The following is a 22462-nucleotide window of genomic DNA, read 5'->3' as shown; positions in this document are numbered from 1 at the left end:
TGCTGATTGGCTCACCTAGCAGTCAGTTATCATTAAACGACGTGACGCTGACCTATCCAGTAAAGTTTCCACTGGCAGATAAAAAGACGTTGAAAAACGTGAATGAAGACATACCCTTCATCTCAAAATCTTCATACTATCCATCCTAAATAGTATGATAAGATTAGAATAAGTGTGTCCCAAAGCATAATATGTTGAAAAGAGTATGTCAAAAGTCCCTGGAATTGCTGCCATGTGATTGGCTGATTAGCAATTTGTGTTTCCAAGTAATTAAACAGGTGCGCCTAATAAAGTGGCCAGTGAGTGTGTGTGTGTGTGTGTGTATCTATCTATCTATCTATCTATCTATCTATCTATCTATCTATCTATCTATCTATCTATCTATCTATCTATATAATAACAAATAAGTAAATAAATAAAAATAACTTCTGATTAAATCCATTCTGATTAAATCTGATTTTATGTATTTTATAATATCACCTTATATTTTACCTTGTTCTGCATGCTCTTTCAAAAGGCTTGTCAAACTAAATGATTCAACATCCATGTTTCTTAATTCCTTAATGAGCTGTAACCTTTCTTTATATATATATATATATATATATATATATATATATATATATATATATATATATATATATATATATAATACAATAATTGCATTGATCTGTTTCATGTTTTCCTATATTAAACAGAGAGTGATTTAATCTAGTAAGACCTATTCAGATGTGAGAAATTTCTGTTTCTATAGTTAGGTTAGTGGTTTAAAAATAAGTAAGATTTGGTTTTGTTGTGTTTCTTTCTTTAGGCGTCACTAGCATCCCCTTTCTCTTGGGTTATATGGTAGTTTTGACGTTTTATTGTTTTTCTTTTTGTGCATTAAATCCCTTTCTTTGGCAGTTCATTGTCCTCGCATTGTCTCTTGCCTCATTTTACAGATTTGCCACAATCTCAATGTTACTCCTTTTAAAAGACAATCTTAATTTTTAGCTATTTTCAGTTTTTTTTTATTTTTTTTTTTTTTTATAGAAGCTATAATGGAAGAAGGTGGAAGCATGATGCTCAAAGATATAAATAAGCTAAAAGGAATGGAAATATTAAAATTGCTTTGTTAAAATATCTTAAAGATACAGGATATTATATACGATGTTTATTTATTTTTATGACTGTTATTATTATTGTTGTTGCTATTAAGTATGATATACATGCAGCGATGTTCCACACTCCAGTTCAGATGGTGGCGGTAATGCACTAATAAGCTTGTCTGCCAACCGCCAATAAACATAAGAAGAAGTGAGAAGGGTCTGGCTGCAGACCATGGGCGAGTGGAGCTCCACTCTCAAACCGGAAATACGTCACCTCCACTTGAAAACATCAAGATGGCGTCGCCTGGAGTACTTCAAACTTAAACTCAGGTAATTTTATCTCTGCATCGCTAAAATGGTGAACTGACGCTGTTGTAACGCGCAGTGTAAGAAAAACGCACAGGGCTTACGTGAAATTAGTAACATAAGAATACTAAACACTATGGATTTATATCGCGAGCAATGTTGATGTCTGGCCACTGATCATATATACACCACATATAGTAATTTATAGATCAATGTTTCTGTCCAATGTGTTTTTTTATTAAGTTATCAAGTTTAATTACAAACCTTTACCCCACATTTCAACAACTGAACACATATTATTAGTGTCGATACAGCCAAATAGAAAGAAAAAAGATGGAGAAAAAAAACAAATAACAATAATCACACCATAAGATAAAACAGAATAAATAACGGAAAGAAAAAGAAAGATGTCTTAGGGTCTTATTCTAACAACAAAAACAAGTTCAAAGCATACAAGAGTTTCTGGGCGTTCCTGTCAATCCTGTAATGAAGAGACTTTGCAAATATCTTTAGTTCATTCTTCCATCCCCTGAAGTGAGGTTTAACCTTTAAAAACGTACTTATCTACTTATCTATGAATCTAGTATTTGCACAAAGTAATTAAGTTATTTATCAAAAAGTCTAGGATCTTTTCCTTCAACAATACTCCAACTTTAACTGAGATCACAGTCAAAGGGTGTATTGATATCTGTTTGAAATGAAGCCAGTTTTGAAATTCCAGCCAAAAAGTCTGTACAGATTCACATTTCAAAAACATATGATCAACAGTTTCAATATCTTTCTCACAGAACCCGCATGAATTGTTCTCCCAATTAAATCTTTCTTGTAAGAAGTGATTAGATGGATAAATGTCCTTTAGAATTTTAAATGTTACTTCTTTGGCTTTAGGAAGAACTGGATAAGTAAAATAAAGCTTCCTTATTTTCTTTGCCTCTTCTTCAATAAATTCTTGAAGAACATACTTTCTTTTCAGTTGACTGGGGAAGTACAGTTTGGATAATACATTTCTGATAAACTTATTTGTTAATTGTTTGCTCTTTAAATTTTTACCTTCAGTACATGATGGATAGCATAGATGTAACTTAGTTTTTGGTGGCTTGTGGTAAAATAACGTAGTGAATAATGAAAGGACACGATCGTATGTGTATTCCTTTAGCATTTGTTGTATAATTTTAAAAAGGTCATATGAGGAGGTTGTTTTCATATTTAATTTTTCATTCACCTCCAGGGATAGGATTGGCATAGAAGATGCAGCACTCTTTACATTTTAAATGTATGTTGCCACCCTAGAAGTCAAAGTCTTTTTACATGTGACATTAACATATTTATTTTTCTCTATTTTGTTGTTCTGTTATTCTATTGTTTTACTTTTTTGTTTCAGATCAAATGTATATCAAGTGTTATCCATCCTCATAACTCCTCCACAAATAGAGGCTGAAACTTCTGAGCACCATCACCTTGTCTGCTTTGGGACTGTCATAGGTGAATGATGCAGTACTATTCTGTGTTGAATTTACCTAACGTCAGCACACAGACATAGTATTGTTCCAGTTTTTCTGTGCTCATGTCTTCTTTGTGTCCCCAGCCCAGCAATCAGATGCATCAGAACAACAAAGCACAACTGTGGTGGACCAGGCACCTTCAGCAACAAGTAAATTGCTTTAACATTAATGATAATGAAATGTCAGTATTGTAATTAAACTTGACCCATCTGACGTAATTGTTCATGCCAGAGATTTAACAACACTGTCAGTCAGGAGCATATTTAACAGGAGCCACACTTCAGCTGGCTTGATGGCAGTACGGCAATTTCTGTAGTTTTAATAACCGCCAACGTTTTTACGACAAAGTTTAGTGATGGACCCTTTTGCGTTCTACATTCAGCTTCAAGAATTTCTCTTAAAAGGAGAAATTACAGAAAATTCAGAAAATCGTCGGAAGGTTAGACGGGCGTCGACGAATTTTATCATCAAAGGTAACTATTAGTACACGAAGGATTTTATAATGAAAAAGTGAATTGACTCTTTTACAACCTGCGCCATGTGCTTAATTTAAAAAAACTGTAATTCACTGTAACTTGTTTAGCTCCCGTATCCTTTTATGTACTTTGATAGTTTTACATTGAATTGCAGCTTCTTCTGACTTCTTTTTTCCAATTGAAATAGATGACAGACTCTTCTACGTCGGCCCCAGTAGGCAGTACATGCGGCTAGTTGTCCTGTCAGAGGAGGAGAAGAGGTCTGCTCTTACGGAGTGCCACAATAACCCTGGCACTGGCAATCACAGTGGCGTCAGAGGCACTCAAAACAGGGTTATTGCTGGCTACTACTGGCCTACAATTATACAGGATGTGAAAGAATGGGTAATGTATTACATATTTGGTACTTTATTTTCACTTCCACTTTTTTTCTTTGCAAGTATCTATATTTAAGAATATGTCTATTTTTGTCACCTCTGATTATTAGATATCTCCTTGATTTAGAAGTTTTATTTATTGTCATCACTAAATCATATCAAGTGGCTGTTTTTCTTGACTTTTTGTTTAAAAAATTGTGTTGCTTTTTAGGTCCGATCCTGTCACCGCTGCCAGTTGAATGACCCCATCAAGACTGTTGTGCCAGTCTTGCATTCTATTAAGGTACTGCATACAATGTTTTAACAAACTGATGAGATTAACAAACTAGTCTCAACCTTGTGTACAGTTTTACCAGCATTTGTTTGATGCTTATTTTGTGCCATGCAGGTAAAAGAACCGTGGGAGGTGCTTGGTTTGGATTTGATTGGACCACTGCCAGAAACAGCACGTAACAACAAGTATGTCCTTACCATGACTGACCTGTACACCAAGTGGGTGATTGCGGAACCTATGCAATCCAAGACGGCAGCTGAAGTGTCGTTAATAATAACCGCAAAGCTGTACTTGTTTGGCATGGTTAGGAAAATCATTACAGACCAAGGGAAGGAGTTTGTCTGCAAGGTGAAGTGTTTTTTTCTGTATTTTTCTCTTTTCTCTCCCTACTTTTATTTTAATTTATCATCTTAATCATGAACACACTGGTTTGTAGAGCACACAATTATACCGTTTGCTGCACTGTTATTCATCTCCTTATTTCCCTACCGTGAAGCAAAAGTCTCACACATTCACAGAAAACAGCTTACTTCCACATTGAAAAATAAGGTGGATATGTTTTTGTATACAGTTATTCGAGTCTTGCACATTTAACTTATGATCCCTCTACAGCTCAATGACAGCATTTTCAGTATCTTGAAAATCAAGCATGCCGTCTCCAGTGCTTACCATCCCCAAACCAACGGGCAGGTAGCTCTTTGGATACCTGTCTTGTAAGATCTATTGTTGTCTTATGATTATTCATCAACTTTATAAATGCATTTATGTATAGGATGAAAGAACTAATCAGAATATCAAGCGTACTCTCAGGAAGTACGTGAATGACAACCACAATGACTGGGACCTCCATCTTCCTGCTGTGGTGTATGGAATCAACACTGCAAAGCAGGTTTGGTCTTATTATATTTATAATATTTACGGTTAGTTGTCAATGTTAAAACTGAATTGGTGAATTTGTTAACTATTTAATGTCAAGGGTGAAGTTTTTCAAACTTATAGATAAATACAAACTTAATAGTTAATGCAAAGCTTCCTTATGTGATCAGTACTCCACTAGACACAGTCCCTACTTCCTCCTTTTCCATCGACACCCACGTCTGCCAGAGGTCATGAATGCCTGTCCCATGGGAGATGGATTTGAAGTTGCCGACCCAGAAGATGACATAGACACCAGAGTCAATAAGATGAAACTTCTCAATGAAACAGTATGTATTTGAATAAATAAAGGTAAATGAAGTAATGAGACCTAGGAATAGGCTGATATGTGTATTTTTATTTTTTTTTGCTGTGATTCTGCTTTATCTGTGGTTCTAGTTATAAAAGCAATTGAATCTTCATGTGAAGCCACTCTCCCTCACTCTGTTACATTGTAATGATTAAACCTTGTTCCTTATTCTATTTTGGCCTGACTAATACTCCATAGATCAAGAGACCAGAGAATTCTGGATTTTTCAATGAGTTTTAATTTTGGGTACTTTTTTTTTTTTGTAGGTTCTTCACAACATAGAGAGCATGCAACAGAAGTCATTCCAAAATCGCAAGCGCAAGTTTGTGCGAGTATGTTCAGTTCAGGCCGGTGATGATGTTCTGCTCTCACGGGACCCCAAGAAACGACGGACGGGAGACACATTTACAAGTCAGCACCAGGGACCATATACTGTGTCCAGCATCTCTTCCAAAGGGGTGGCCACTATCCTCAAAGGCTCAGCTTGTCAGAGGGTCAATGTGTCAAGACTGAGGACATACTACAGATCGAAAAGTAAGAGTGTTTGATAAACTCTGTATAAAACAGTTTGAAATCAAATACTAGGTTGAGAAATATTGGATATTTGTTTGTAATTCCTATTGTTACTAATGGACTTTACGGTTATTTCCTGGTTTTAGATAAGCCAGCTAAGTAATTTCCAGTGAACTGTCAAACTCATCTGTGCTATAAGGGGAGTGCACTTTGCTCGGTTTCTCTACATAATCAATTAACAATCTGAAGAACATTTTTGTTTGTATAGGACATAACGCTCACATATACTGTTTCAAGAATGACCGAAGCGAGTGTATATAATAACACAAGGTAGTCCACTAGATTTTTCCATGAGTTATTCATTACTGTGATTGACAGTGATAACTGTAGCGATGGATGGTACAAAACATCTGCGAAGCCGATGTCAAAACAGCATTAAGTGATTCAGAGTAAATAACAAAGTAACAAGAGTAACAAAACTACAGCTTGCAACAAGTCTATGTTGGCTTAATGTATTGAGCAGCTTCTACATTTAAAGATAAAACTTAAAAAAATTAGTTTTGTAGTATTTAATTGTTATACCATCAATAATGAACTGAATTAATTTGTCCTAAACTAGTTGAGTATTTAAATAAATAGTCAATCTAGGTTATTGTTAATTTTAAATAACATGAGACTTTGTGCACTTGCTACTTCAGTACAGTAAAAGTACTAAAAAGTTCTTATAATAGTATATATATATATATATATATATATATATATATATATATATATATATATATATATATATATATATGTATGTATATATATATAATATATATATATATAATATATATATATATATGTATGTATATATATATGTATGTATATATATATATATATATATATATATATATATATATTAATATTAATAAATCCAAAAACAAGAAGTGATAAAAAAAAAAAAAACTAGGGAGTTGAAATGGCAACTGAGCTAATGGTGATCCTCTGTTGGTTATAATGCTAATTTCATGTCATTTTTGGCACATTTTTTCATGTCAACATCATGATTAAAAAGTGAATCTTTCAAGTGAATTTCTCTGCTCAGCTGAAGAGTTGAGAAATAATAAAGGCTTTAAAATATTAGTGTTTAAAACATGTATTCATGCCTATGAAGCTAAGTTTATGAGATAACATCACTAGCTAGCCAACGTTAGCCTAAACAGTTATGATAGTGTGTACTTGTTAGCATTTAAATGTATAATTACATGTCTAGGTACTCTTCTGGGATTACCAGGATCATCATATAAAATAATGTTGTTAAGTGTTATTAAATAAAATGAAGCTGTAAGATAATGCTGCTGTCATCATTTACGGTGATTGTAGTTCTTTTATTTCTCAGTCTCTGATTAGAATGAGGCAGGAGAGGTTTCTGTGAGGATCTCAAGAGAGTCTACATGTATACCACAACGATTCACCAGAAGTGTTCGAGCTGGCTTATCTATATACAGAAGTTCTAAAGAATGCTCCGTGCATATAGTCCATTATCACGTATTTGTATATCAACAGATGGACCAACTGAGAGGATGTTTCTCCAGGACCACTGCTACTCAACATTCAAATGGCAGGTAGAGCATCCATATGCTTGTTCAGGTGCGATGTGGGAGAAGGACTTGTACCCTAATCAAGATAAACTGGTTAGTATTGTGTTTTTTAAGTGAAACTGCATATTAAAATAAATAAGATAACCATTACTTAATCTGTTAAACGTTCTTTATTTTCAGTTAAAGTATGTGTTGGACAAAAGTTGGCCATCAGAAGAACTGATTATAAAGCAAGGCCAAATTTGCCTCACACGAGAAGACTTCTGGAGCCTGGGTTTAAGCCAGTGCATGGAATCTAATGTGCGTATGTTTTGTGTCTTAAATTAATGCACAAAAAAAAAAAAAAAATCCTAGATAATGCATAATGTTACACATAGAAGCTTTGACGGATGTAATCGTTCTGTAATTCATTTCAGATTGGAAATGCCTGCCTCAAGATTGTGGAAGAAGCTGCACGAAGACATGTAATTTATACTATTATATCTTCTTTTTGAAGTATTCATTTGGATGTATGCATGTTTAATAACTTATGTTCTCTCCATAAGGGAAAAAATGTTCACATTGTGGACCTCTATGCTGTTCCCACCTGGAAAGAAAAAAATGTGGACCCTGTGCATTGTTTGCCTGTAAGTATTATTATTATTATTTTATTTTTTTGCTATCATGTACTGAGAAATAGTTCTATTGAGAATAGACACAACAGTATGTTATTTTTTTGCATGCATATTATTTTGTCACAATACTATTAGGGAAACGTGAGGGCCAAGGATATCATACTATTTCCAGCTTGGAGCAGGCAGGAGGATGAAGCTGATCACTACTTGCTCTGTGTTAAGTTTCTGTTAATCTTTCTAGTTGTAATATTTCCAAATTCAACAGGTAGGGTTAGTGAGTTCGATTTTCGTGGATATTAACAAAATACCCATTGATTGCAGGTTTTGTTTGTAGCTAAGAGGGAAATGCTTTTTCTCGATTCTATTCGCCCTGAAGGTTTTGGAGATGAGACCTACAGAACCATATTTAGGTTGAGACCAAAGAAAATTAATTTACTGGCCTTGTTCCAGGCGTGATATTTGGTTACAATTTCCAAAAGGAGCCTTGTTCTCTGGCTTCAAGTTCATACTCGAGTCTCATTCTTACACTGTTCTTATACGTGTGAGGCTTCAAGTTCATCAGAGTCTCATTCTCAGGCTACAGAACTGATCATGTAATTACACATTATGTATTTTGTGTCTTCTTTGGAATGCCAGACACATTGCAACCTTCATTGACCCAGGATCCTGGACTGAAAAAACAGGAAGAGACCTTAAGGTATGTTAAAATGAGGGAATTGTGTAAAGATAATTTAAACTTAATTTTCTACACTTATAAGTCATTTTTTGGTCCTGACGTGACGTACATACAGCTAAGTATGATGACCCATACTCAGAATTCGTGCTCTGCATTTAACCCATCCAAAGTGCACACACACAGCAGTGAATACGCACACCTGGAACACACACCCGGAGCAGTGGGTATCATTTATCATTTGACTCCTAACCCTAAGGTTGTGGGTTTGAGTCTTGGGCCGGCAATACCACGACTGAGGTGTCCTTGAGCAAGGCACCGAACCCTCAACTACTCCCCGGGCGCCGCAGCATAAATGATACACACTGCTCCGGGTGTGTGTTCACGGTGAGTGTGTGTTCACTGCTGTGTGTGTGCACTTTGGATGGGTTAAATGCAGAGCACAAATTCTGAGTATGGGTCACCATACTTGACTGTATGTCATGTCACTTTAAACAAGCCAGTAGTTGTTTTTAAAACTAATTGTGGATGCACATTTCCTTTTCCAGTGTTTTCCTCAACAGTGTTCAGGGAATTCCTGTGGCATCTACATGCTGATGGTAAGAATGTTTCATTTGTCAAAGCTGTAAAAATGATAAAATCAACATCTTATAGTGTTAATTGTATTTCACAGTATGCTCTCAGCACATGTACATCATGCCCACTAACATTCACAGAGGTAAGTTATATTTACACAAAAATATACCAAATTACTTTTATGTAGCATTTTTTGTTTGTTTTTATTTTTGTTTTGCACTCTTAGGAGGAGGTGCCAGTGATTCGCCAGTGGTGGTGCATTCAATTGATGGAGAGCTTTTGCCTTGAAGGGTATGACAGACTCTACAGATAAAATTTCAGTAACTCGGCTGATACTATACTAGAAAGGTGTTATAGCAATAGAGTGCATATACATTTACATATTTTACAAAGGCACGGACAGAGGTTTGCACACTGGACCGAAGAAGCATCCCAGCTCCTTCAGGGAACCCTTGAGCCTGTCTTTAGGTTGTCAAAATCCACCACCAGCAGAAGAGTTGTGGTTGAAGAGGACACTGATAAGGTAAATGATTTTAGTGGTCATATATCACGGAGTTGCATGCAAGTTGGATAAATAGTTTCATTTTTTTGTGCCATTATATATTTGTATATTCAGGTGCAACAGCCCACCATTGTGAGAGACATTCATACAGCTTGGTACTGGGTACAAAATCACAAAGACTTATTCTGTGGAGAGGTGACGGAGCCTGCTTTTCTGCAGATGAACAGTGACGATCAACAAAATGCACTCAGAAAGGCCCTGGGCAGTGAATTCCCTGAAGCAAAGGATGACTTTTTGTTTATTTTTCAGTCTCAAGATGACATGGAAACATTTTTGTCATACTGTGTTGATAAACAAGGCCTGAAGGTCAATGTCATGTTCCTCAATCAGTAATTATTGTAGTAGACGAGGGAGGAAGGGAATGAACGAATGAATGAATTTGAATAAATAATTTGAAAAAATATATTTTTGTGTTTCTTATATGCAGTCATTTGTTAAAGTAAACATATATAAGTAACATATATAAGAAAGAAGTAAACATATCTTTAGAAAATTAATAATTAAAGGTAAAACACACACTTGTATACACATTTGTATTACCAAGTGTACATGTTTTTTTTCTCTCTGAATTGATTTAATAAGTGCAAATTTAATCGAATACACAATTTAATCAAAGTAAAAGTCATGACATTTGCCAATCTCTGAATTGATTTAATAAGTGCAAATTTAATCGAATACACAATTTAATCAAAGTGAAGGTCATGACATTTGCCAAGTATGGTAACCCATACTCGGAATTGGTGCTCTGTATTGAACCCATCAAAGTGCACATACACACACACAGCAGTGAGAAGTGAACACAGCTTGAACACACACCTGGAGCAGTGGCAGCTATGTCCAGTGCCTGGGGAATCCTTCACTAGTAAAGGACTATTTCCGGGACGGATCGGGAGGTGTCAACATCACATAAAAACATTAACTTATTATTAGTGTTATTATAACAACAGTATTATTAAAACTACAGAAATTGCCGTAAATTGTTTCGGCATACAGACCAGAAGTAGACGCATTTCCGCGCATGCGCAGTACAAATCGTGTTCCGGTACGGATCGAGTAGTGACAGGATACACATGCATCATTTCCTGTGTATGGGATATGACCATAGACAGTAAAATGACTCAGTCCTTGGGTGAAATTCAGAGGGTCCTCGATATCGGAACAGTCCTTCGACAGATGTCGATGACGTGGCATCTTAGAAATTCTGGCTTCCGAGGGTCCTTTGACATTGAGGAGGTGAGTGTCAGGAAGGAGGTAGCTGTGAGGTCAGGTGCGTGACGCAGAAAGACGGTTTCGAACTTTTCTATAAAGTTGTTAGCAAATATTTGCCAATATTTTCTTTATTTTTGACAAAATACGACATAAAGCTTCGACGGAGAGCTTGAAGTGTTTTGTTCACGCAGCACTTTTATCCTTTTAACTTACTTTCACTTTTTCACTTTGAATTATTATTCAACGGGAAAGAGATGAAGGAAATGACTTTTTTGTTAGGATATATCTGCCTATCTTCTCTGCATGGTAAGACATTTATTTGTTACTGTCGCTTTTGATCACAGAGGGAAAAAACGGGTTTCTTTTCGTGAAACTTAAACTCAGCTGTACTATTCCATCGATTTATTTTTGTTTAATAAGTGCACCATTTGTTGTTTTAAATAGTTAAGGATTTAGAATGTATTTTTTATACAAGTTTATAATTCTGACCGGTTCACGGTGGCATGCAATGAGTCCTGCAGAGAATTCTCTCCAATCCCAATTAAACACATTGATCACGGTCTGAGGCTACTATCAAGTTTTTATGTATTTATTTTTAATCAAAGCTTCAGAAAACTCTGCAGGACTGTCGTTGCCCACCGTGGCCCGCCCAATATGGCAGTAAAAGATATGGAAACCCATTGGATTCAACTGAGACAAGTGAAGCAGATTAGAAGCACGCACTTCCTGGGGGTCGAGCGTACATTTTTTTTTTTTTTTTTTTTTTTTACTTTATTAAATCTTTACGATACAAACAATAAGAACACACAAATAGAGTCATTAATACAGAAACAAAAAAATATATAAAAGAACAGAGCCAGGGGGAGTTTCAAATAAATACATTAAAGATAGAGCATAACTGAATGGTTTTAGCAGCCTTCTTATTTTTTGAATCATGGATGGAATTGATGTACTGTTCCATCTCCTTACCAAAAGCAATAAAAGAAGGTTTAGAATTACTAAATTTCGCTTTGTGAATATGATATTTCCCTAAAATGATCAATAGATTAACTAGGTATATTTCTTTCTGTTTTTTACTCTTGTTATCATGGAAGCCAAACAGTACATTTTTTCCAAAACAAAGAAAAATCTGCAATAAGATTAACAGAAATGTATCGGGACAGATCTTTCCAGAAAGTGATGGCATAGGGACATTGCCAGAACAGATGTACCATTGTTTCTGGACATATTCCACAAAAAGAACAGTTAACACATATGTCAAGCTTAAACCTAAGGAGATAATGCTTAGCAGGATAATACCTATGTATGATTTTGAAAGAGACCTCTCTTACTTTATTCGTAAGAAGATATTTGTAAGGAAGGTTCCATATATTCCCCCAATTCAGGTTGTTAACAAAGTTAGACCAATAAGAAACAACATTAGGTATGCTGGTAACATCTTTCTGGAATAAAGAGCGAATATTACGATTATTATTCCTCATTGTGGTTGCGAAACATATTTTACCAACTGAGGTCAACTTAGGGTCCAAATCTGGTAGGCAATCTGGTTTTCCAGCCCCTTTTAAGAGAATTAAAATACCAGATGGGATGGCATCCATAACAATTGCAAACTCTCTTGGGGTGACTGGAATGCCAAAAGTGTTAAGGAATTCAGAATAATTCATCAAAGATCCACTATCATTTATTAGTTGGGAAACTAGAATTATGTTATTATTGAACCAAGTCTTAAAAAACAAGGATTTATTCTTGAATTTAATAAGATGATTATTCCAGATGAAGCACCTATGTGGGGAGAAATTATGTTTGTAAATTAATTGTTTATGGAATTTAGATAAAATTAAGGGAATATTTTCTATTTTATAATCACATAAAAGTAAGAAATCTAGACCACCAACCTTAGAGAAGATATAGTTAGGTATAAAATTCCATGTAGATGTGGGATTTTTTAGAAAATGCTTTATCCAATTAATTTTAAAAGTATTATTAAGGGTTGTAAAATCAAGAAAATTAAGACCACCACGTTCAAAGGTGTTCATGATAACAGATTTTTTCACATAATGAGTCTTGTTTTTCCAAATAAAATTGAAAAGTGACTTGTCAATAGAATTTTTGTTGACAAACAAGGGGATAGCTGCATATGTAAGACGGGATAAACCTTCTGCTTTTGTCAACAATACTCGTCCTTTCAAGGATAAATCCCTCTGCAGCCACTGATTTAGCTTTTTCTTTGTCTTATCATGAATCAAATTAAAGTTTATAGAGCATCTCTCCTCCTCATTTTTCATTATAGTAATCCCTAGATAAGTAATCTTATCTTTGATTGGGATGCCACATATCTGGGAGGTGTCGCTTTCTTTAAGGGAGAAAAGTTCACACTTCTTCAGATTTAAGCAGAGTCCAGAAGCTGCTGAAAATAATTCTATTGTTTTGATAGCAATTGGCACTTGGCTGGCATCTTTTAAAAATAGTGTGGTATCATCTGCTAGCTGGGTGAGGATAACTTCTCTTTCCGCAATTGAAATTCCTTTTAAAGTACTATTTTTAATATGGGTGGAAAGAAGTTGAGAACATAAAATGAATAGATAGGGGGAGGCAGGGCAGCCCTGTCGGATGCCTCTTTGCAGCTCAAATCTAGGTGATGTCCCATTTTTAAGTCTGATAGAGCTATTGCCTTTGCAGTACATTGTTCTAACAGCTTTATAGAAAAACTCACCAAAACCAAATTTCTCAATAGTTTGAAATATAAAGTTATGTTCTACTGTGTCAAAGGCTTTATAGAAGTTCAAGAAAAATATATAACCATCATCAGGACATAAAAATGAATAATCAATTATATCTAAGACAAGCCGAATATTGTTTGAGATGTGTCTTTTTCTCATGAAACCTGATTGAACTTCATCAATAATAGGGTCTAAAACATTTTTTAATCGTTTTGCAATAGAGGCAAAAATTTTGTAGTCGGTGTTCAGTAATGAAATAGGTCGCCAATTATCTATAAACAGTGGATCTTTATTGGGTTTGGGGATTAACGTAATTAAACCTTGGGTCAGCGAGGGGGGTAAAGAGCCTTTTTCAACACTTTCTAATATTACTTCAAGTAGAAAAGGAGCTACTTCTTTTGTAAAAGCCTGATAAAACTCTGCAGAGAGGCCATCAACACCAGGAGATTTGTTAGTTTTACAATGTTCAATTGCAAATGTAATTTCCTGCAAGGTAATAAGGTCATCACAGAGTTTCCTATCATCTTGAGAGATTGGAGTGATGATAAGAGAGTTCAAGAATGTAGTGGATGATTGATGGCAATATTGAGATTTATATAAATTACTATATAAGTCCGCACAGAAAACAGCTATGCTCTTCGGATTATCAGTTACAGTATTATTGATATTAAGTTGCTGGATTAAACTAAATTTCCCATGATATCTTTCTAAGCCAAAAAAATAGGCAGAGTTCTGCTCCCCTTCTTCAATCCACCTTTTCCTTGACCTTATAAAGGCACCTTTTGCTTTGTTAGAGAAGATCTCATTTAGTTTAAGTCAGTGGTTCCCAAACCTGTCCTGGCGTACCCCCAACACTGCACGTTTTCTTTGTCTCCCTAATTAAACACATCTGATTCAACTCATCAGCTCATTAACCCATGTGATAATGAACTGATGAGTTGAATCAGATGTGTTTAATTAGGGAGACAAAGAAAACGTGCAGTGTTGGGGGTACGCCAGGACAGGTTTGGGAACCACTGGTTTAAGTTGTTCTGAAATTAAAGATAGTCGTTCTTCTTCTGATATACCAGCAGGGTCCTTCTGGTACAAGGAAATTATTTTAGAGACCACTCTTTCTTCCTCCAGTTTACATTTTTTTGATAAGATACTACCATAATTTCTCAAATATTGGCCAGTTTTAAATTTTAAAAGTTCCCAATTGCTACCAAAAGCATTCTCGGACTTTGCTTTATTCCAGAATTTCACTATTAGATTCTTTATATCTGATTTTACTACATCGTGTTGCAGGAGTGAACTGTTTAGTTTCCAGTAAGCATTCCTACATCTTGTGGAGGGGGCAGAGTGCAAAGGTATAAAGATGGAGACTGCATTATGATCGGTTAATGGGGTTTTGATGATATTAACTGATATTTTATCAATATTCAAATTATCTGAAACTAACCAATAGTCCAATCAAGAACGTCTGGTGGCACTTCTATTACTCCAAGTAAAAGCACTTATGTTAGGGTTGTTAAATCTCCATACATCAATCAAGTTAAATTTTTCCATAAATCATTTTAAATTATCATTTACTGCAGTGGAAACACGTGGAGGCCAACAGTCAATATTGTGATCCAGAATCATGTTAAAATCCCCACCTATTACAATACCTGAATTTGGAAATGTATTAAGTGTATTTTGTATATGCTTCTCTAAGGTTTCAAGCAGTATGTCGTTCTCATGGTTAGAGTTATATCCATATATATTAATAACTATCAAAGTAAACTTTTCAATGGTTAATGCTTGAAAAATAAAATGACCTGATGTATCACTGACAGGTAAAAGAACAGTCCCTGAAAAATTATATTTTAGAGTGGCAACACCAGCAGAATGTTCAGACCCGTGAGCCTGCCACAGATCAGTCCCCCATTGGGATCTCCAAAATCTACCATCGTCCGGAACAGAGTGTGACTCTTGAATAAAACACAAATCAGATTTGTGCTGCTTGACAAACAAAAATAACGCCTTGCGTTTAACAATATTCCTTATCCCCCAACGTTGTTGAATAATTTTGTCCCGTTGCTTTTATGGACTCTCTATGGGCTTCTCCCTTGACTTCATGTTTCTTAATATTAAATATTATTTATTTGTAAAAAAAAGTATTTTGTTCAATAGTTCACACATGTTCACAAGCTCTTATAAAAGTGCTGAAGGCCCGGTTTAAACAATTTTAGACTTAAAACCAGACCATAAAACTGATTTAGACGCTGGTGCCGGTGTGACGAGATGTACTAATATCCGTCTGCTCGGGCATGATTGTTTTAGGCCTGTAATTTATTGATTTATTGAGGTAATAGGGATGGCAAAGTTCGTTGAAAAAAACCGAACCGTTCGGTTCACCACACACGGTTCGGCACGCGCTTCAACTTAAATCTGACAAAGCATCTGTATTATCATCTGTAATATGGTTTGCTCTAAATTGCACGTTAAAAAAAACAGGGTTCATCTAATAAATGTTTCTGTTGATGCATGCACATTCTGGCTGCCCAGACAAAATGGCAGCGGCGGCAACAACAACAATACTACAGCGAGAATCAAAGTTCGCCTTCTTTCTTTGCATGAACATTTGGGCGACGTTTTGCAAATCTTCTCACATCATGATATAGAGATGTTGGTGGTGTGTTCGAATGAGCTATTTTAGGAGGGTGTGGTGACCCTTAACTTTTATAAAGAATATCTTCTTTGGATTTGATCTCTGGTTTTGGTTATTGGGGGTTATTCGGACATGACTGTTGCATTTCTCCATCTAGTGGCAGTCGCACAGAACTTTCAAACTGGTTATGTAGCAACCATTACCATGAATGCATCGACACAAATGAAATGACCAAATTGTATATGGCTAATCAATGTAAATAATGATTTAATAATTACAAAATAATTTTTTCTGACACAATTATTCTAAAGCACCATTTCACAGAAATAGTGTTTAAACAAAATATTGGTAATTCTAACCATATGCTCATAGCTTTTAATAGAATACATTGCATCTGGTCGGGTAGTCGCATACTGTCTGGCCGCAGAAGGTCAAATATTTTAATGCATCTGAAGCTCAAATCGGATCCGAATTTTCCGCATACACATATTATAGGAACTCGCTCTACTCTCCATTGGAAATGACTGACTTTGGTCTGTCACTTGTCGTTCGTCAGGGATGGTGACAAGGTGGCTTCAGACTACATCTGACTGCAAACTAACACGTGCGTTCTGCACCTGCACGAAAGGAATTCATTGTCTATAATAGCAGCTGTCAATAGTTACATATAGAATATATAGGCCTATATATTCATCATTCAAAACTGGAATCTGAAACAAGATATATTTGAAACATAAACAAAGCAGGGCTTGCTTACCGGTTTGAATATCAGTTATGTTGAGAACTTTATTTTAAGTGGCTCATTTTAATATAAATTAAACCGTATCTAAAATGTTGGTGTCCTATAATTTTATTTGTTATCTGAAATAATTTTGTCCAGCGTGGGTCAATTACCCAGTGTAAGCTAACTCTTCATTTCTTTTTCAGGTGCCTTTGGTGTTGATCCATACAGAGTGTCAGTGTTTGTGATGGTGGGAGATTCAGTCACTTTACACACTAGTGTTGAAATAAACCAGCAAGACCGAATGACATGGTATTTTAAAAACACTCGCATCTCTCAAATCACTGGAGATCAGAGTAAGATCTGTACAGATGATCAGTGTCCTGAGAGATTCAGAGACAGACTGAAGCTGGATCATCAGACTGGATCTCTGACCATCATGAACATCACAACCTGTGACTCTGGAGAATATAAACTAAAGCTTCCCAGCCGCAACATCTCAGATTTATTTTTTTATATGACTGTTCATGGTGAGTAATTTAATATTTTAAAAAAAGGTTATACATATTTATATTACATCATTAATGTGTTTATTATATCAATGACATTCAGAGTAGCAAAAATATACTTTGTATGGAAAAACTTACTGCCACATTTTGTAGGCAGTGTCTGTTTAATGTAGAGTTGGCTAAAACGATTACTATTTGCATCAAGTTTAAATTGCAGCACTAGCATCATCTTTACACTAAGTGCAAATGCTGATAGATGCCATCTAATAAATGTAAATGAGATAAAATGCATTTTCAACTACCGTATTTTCCGGACTATAAGTCAAACTTTTTTTCATAGTTTGGCTGGTCCTGCGACATATAGTCAGGTGCGACTTATTTATCAAAATTAATTTGACATGAACCAAGAGAAATGAATCAAGTTAAAACATTACCGTCTCCAGCTGCGAGAGGGCGCTCTATGCTGCTCAGTGCTCCTGTAGTCTACACTGAAAACATAGAGCGCCCTCTCGTGGCTGTTGACGGTAATGTTTTCTCTTGGTTCTTGGTTCTAAATAAATGCGACTTATAGTCCAGTGCGACTTATATGTTTTTTCCTCATCATGACGTATTTTTGGACCGATGCGACTTAGGTGCGACTTATAGTCCGAAAAATACGGTAAATGCTAAATTACAATAGCCTTTGCCAAGGTTGTCTATTTGCACTCAGTGCTGCCACACATGCATAGCTGAAAAATCTTTCTGAATAAAAAAAAAATTTTTTTAGATTGGCCTTTTTAGATCAATCATCCCAAAGCGATTATCGGCTGATTGTGATCGGTAGCTGATCAATCGGAGCTCCCCTAATTGTGACTGCTCTGCACTGCTAAAAAAATTTTGTTAATGGAAATTAATTGAGGCGAGCTGTTAGTTTTAGTAAATAATGAGTTACAATTGCATGTGTCAAACCATTACCTATTATCATCTATTTAAGGATTTGGTATAAAATGTGTGATGTGCAAAAGTGTCTTTAATGAACAAAATAATAATAATTTGAATTTTATTGTACAGTCAGGTTCTGCATGTAGGTATGTATTACAGTAATTACAATAACCTGGTAATAACTAGATACTGACCCCGAACCTACCCCTAAACCTAACCTTAACCCCTGTAGGTACCATATGGCGCTTTCCCACTGCGTGGTATGACTTGGCTCGGTTCAGTGTGCGTTTCCACTGCAGGTTATTATCACTTTAGAGTGGGTGGGATTATTCACATGTCAATATAGTTGTGCCGCCTCTACTGCCACTACTCCTAAAAAAAAAAAAAAACCTTGACTATTCTCTCCGGTCAATCAGTGATCAGCAGAGTTTACATGGCATGTTTTGGTAATGGTACGGTTCACTTGGAACCTCAACCAAGGTGGTACTAAAAAAGTACCAGGTATTGTACCCAGTGGAAAACCCTCAAAAGTGAACCGTACCATGCAGTGAAAAAGCGCCTTTATACTACTGGTACTTTCTTAGTAAGTACATGTACTGAAGAACAAAGGCTAACCAGAATTGTATTATCCACAATGTTGTGTTCTGTTTGGTTGGTTGTTTGTTTGTTTGTTTGTTTTAATCGAAGATCCTCCAGCATCTGTGGGTTTGTGTTTCAGATGTTCCTGCTGCTCAAGAAGATAAAATGAAGAGAAAGTCAGTGAAGGAGGGAGAATCTGTCACATTAGATCCTGGTGACATAAACAAAGACGATGTGATGACGTGGTATTTTAATGACTCTCTCATCGCTGAAATCACTGGAGATCAGAGTAAGATCTGTTCAGATGATCAGTGTAAAGAGAGATTCAGAGACAGACTGAAGCTGGATCATCAGACTGGATCTCTGACCATCACAAACACCAGAAACACAGACACTGGAGAATATCGACTACAGATCAACCGCAGCAGATTCACCATCATGAGGAGCTTCACTCTTACTGTCACTGGTGGGTATCATTTAATCTTTCAGTCCATGTGTCCTCTGGAATACAGTTGAATGTTTTTAAAGTCCCCCCCTGCAGTGAAAATCTAGGTTTTTTTTTCTCGTGTTTAAAAAAAGTTTTGTTCCACTTCAAATGTTATATAGTTAGATAGTTAATGAGGCAAGGATGAAGAGTTATATTCAAGCTATTACAAAGCATGAGAATTTTCACAAGAAAAAAAAGCATTTACATATATAATATGAATGATCAAGGATGTTTAAAGAGATCAAATTTTTTACTAAAGGGGGACTTCAGTCAACTGAAAAACAAAAAAAAAAACTGATAATTTTTGTACTTTGATCATTAATCATCGGTCACATCTAGAAATAATGACTGTCTGTTTTTAGTTGTTTGGGGCTCAGATTTGTCTTCAGCTGCTGCTGTTGTTGGTGTTCTGGTGCTCATTGCTGCTGCTGTTGCTGCAGTGATTTACTTTTCCAAACACCAAGCAATAATGGACTGTAAGTATTATATACAGCTAATTTACCAAGATGGATATATGAGAGTTACTGTATAAAAATATATAGTCAGCAGTGTTTAAAGGGTACAGGTTGTAGGACCTGCCACGAGAGGGCGCACTACCAAAACAATAACAATTGCGTGGTTTTTTGGAACGTGGAATGATGGGATTTGTTGTCTTCTACCAAACCGCTGATGACCATCAATCAGATGGAAAGATAAATCATGGATTTAACGCGAGTTCAACGATTTGCGCGAGTAGATTACATAAAAAGTCAATGCAAAGACGCGATCAGACTATGGATCAGATGCGTCCTCACGCAGGTCTAGAGACGTGATGCCCCGCGTTTGGCGTGTATGCCCCATAATACTAATCTTGTTGATCGTTATAATAACATACGCTTTCTGTAAAGATATGAATCAAAACAACTCACCTGTCGAGTAAAACACAAGCGAGATCGGCATCTCTTTCTAGCTGAAGTTTGTCGCGAAGCTACTTCTGCATTTGTCCAGGACACTGTTGTCATGTGGTTTCTACATCAGTAAAGGCGGGAACAAAGGGACAACGTCATTGACAGACGACTGCACTTCCCCGTGTCACTGTTTAGAATGGGAATTTTCTCAAGATTTACAAGTAGTTGAAAACATTAGAGAAATTGTTAGTAATCAGCTGGACAAAATATATAACACTAGCCTAGTGGTTTTGGGATATTTTACTGCACATATCTTACAAATTGTACCTTTAACTGAGATTATTATTGTTCAAACAGACATCAAGAGGCAGCACAACAATCAGGTAAGATACTGTCTGCAACTGTAAATGTATTATGTTGGTGCTTCTGGTTTCATTCACTTTCAGTTAATAAGTTGTAAAAATAAAACTAATTGTCCTGCATGACATGACATAATGCAATTATTATTATTATTATTTTATCATAATGATAAACATTTTGCACTTTGTTATTCTTCTAGTTATTTGTTGTAGCTAATGAATCAGAAATCTTGGACATTCAATAGTCAATAAATAGTCTCTGCTCACACACACTAAGGATACTCTAGTTTGTAGTATTTTGCTTGTGTAACTCAAACATCAGTCTTCTCCTTTTCTTTAATCTTCTGTGAATCTTTATTTTTGTACAGTACAATGCTGAGGACTCGTCTCCTGATCAGCCTGATGTTTTAATACAGATGACTCCTACATCCCATAATAACACTGAGAATGCACCACAGTAACATTACTACTTTTTATTTATTTTTTTTTGGTCAGCCAGCTTCAAAAGAAAGATCACATGGACCTTGAAGAACCTTTCCTGAGAGTGCCTGTATCTGCTTGTTTTAGGTTGTTTTAAATGCTGTTTTTCTTGCGTTCTACAAATAAAAATAATTTTATGTGGTAGAAATGTTGAAGTAAACGCGTAGAAATGCTTGACAAACATGTTATTATAATCTTCAGATGTTACTTGTTGTATTCATTGTTAAATTGTGAAGAATTGTTTTTTCTTTGTACTTGTATGATTCACAGTAACATTTATTCAGTCATGTTATATTTATGAGGACATCATTAATTTCTCTTGTTTTTAAGTTATTTTATTTGTTGACATTTCATGCGAGGAGACAGAGGAGATAGCCAAAGGCCCTTAAGCTGTTAAAGGTGAACATTTATCATTCACAATGTTTATCTGTGCTGCATTTGTCCAGTTTCCACTTCGTATCTTAATTATTGTGTTTTCTTGATGTCTTTCTATTGTAGAACATCACTGTGTGAATTTCCTGTGATGTCAGTCCTGGATATCTGCAGGTAGATTTTATCAGAATGTTTTATAATAGATTTAAAATGCAATTGAGAATTGAAAAATGGGAAAAAACTTCAAGTTATGCAAATCTCTTTCTTTTTCAGACTTGTCCTGTCTGCTTTGGATTATGAGATCAGTTAATGTTCAAAAAGCTTACCTCTTTACATCATATATCAGCAGAGCTGAACACTGAACAATGATCCTCCCCATTACAGAAACAACAGGACTAAGAAGTGTGTCATGGTGCCTTATGTATGTGAACTTTGTTAGAGCTAAATTCTGTAAAGGCCAGTTCACACCAGAGATATTTGTCTGATCACTGTGTTACCACTGTTGGAGCTTGTTTTCACAGATTGTTTGTACATTGCATGTAAATCCTTTTTCTCCTGTTTTTGTGTAGTGAGGGAGGTAAGAGTACATTTCTGTTGTTCATTTTGTTTTCTTTTGTCAGTTTAGACAGTTTTGGTACCCAATTAGACAGAAGGTCCTTTTGATTGTTGTTTTGGCCGTCCCCCCCCCCCCCCGAAGTCCATTTTTGCTTCCTACTTTATTACCTTGTCATTTATGCTTTTGTTAATAAAATGTTTGGTACTCAAATAGAATGTGTTTGTCGTGTGGGGCAGTGACTGCAGACTGTGTACATACGTTTTT

General features: G+C 35.7%; 2 protein-coding genes across 2 annotated transcripts in view; one reads left to right on the top strand and one right to left on the bottom strand.

Annotated features, from left to right (window-relative positions):
• LOC127987218 (SLAM family member 9) overlaps positions 1–22462 on the bottom strand; it is a 198872-nt gene that overhangs the window by 16186 nt on the left and 160224 nt on the right. The gene's annotated exons all lie outside the window — the stretch shown is intronic.
• LOC127987212 (uncharacterized) lies at positions 10815–22397 on the top strand. The gene is made up of 8 exons (XM_052589484.1): positions 10815–11281; positions 17255–17578; positions 19197–19523; positions 19907–20020; positions 20789–20814; positions 21159–21669; positions 21769–21816; positions 21916–22397. The coding sequence occupies exons 1-6, from the start codon at positions 11230–11232 to the stop codon at positions 21249–21251; spliced, it is 936 nt and encodes a 311-aa protein (XP_052445444.1). The 5' UTR covers positions 10815–11229; the 3' UTR covers positions 21252–21669; positions 21769–21816; positions 21916–22397.

This window comes from Carassius gibelio, chromosome B22 (assembly GCF_023724105.1).
Source record: "Carassius gibelio isolate Cgi1373 ecotype wild population from Czech Republic chromosome B22, carGib1.2-hapl.c, whole genome shotgun sequence".
NCBI classification, from domain to species: domain Eukaryota; kingdom Metazoa; phylum Chordata; class Actinopteri; order Cypriniformes; family Cyprinidae; genus Carassius; species Carassius gibelio.
The sequence above is the reverse complement of the archived record's forward strand: the minus strand, read 5'-3'. Positions and strand labels throughout refer to the sequence as shown.

Coding starts and splice junctions, on each gene's coding strand:
- LOC127987212 (XM_052589484.1), top strand. CDS start 11,230: ATGAAGGAAATGACTTTTTTGTTAGGATATATCTGCCTATCTTCTCTG. Junction 20,021..20,788: donor ACACCAAGCAATAATGGACT/GTAAGTATTATA, acceptor TTGTTCAAACAG/ACATCAAGAGGCAGCACAAC. Junction 20,815..21,158: donor AGAGGCAGCACAACAATCAG/GTAAGATACTGT, acceptor ATTTTTGTACAG/TACAATGCTGAGGACTCGTC.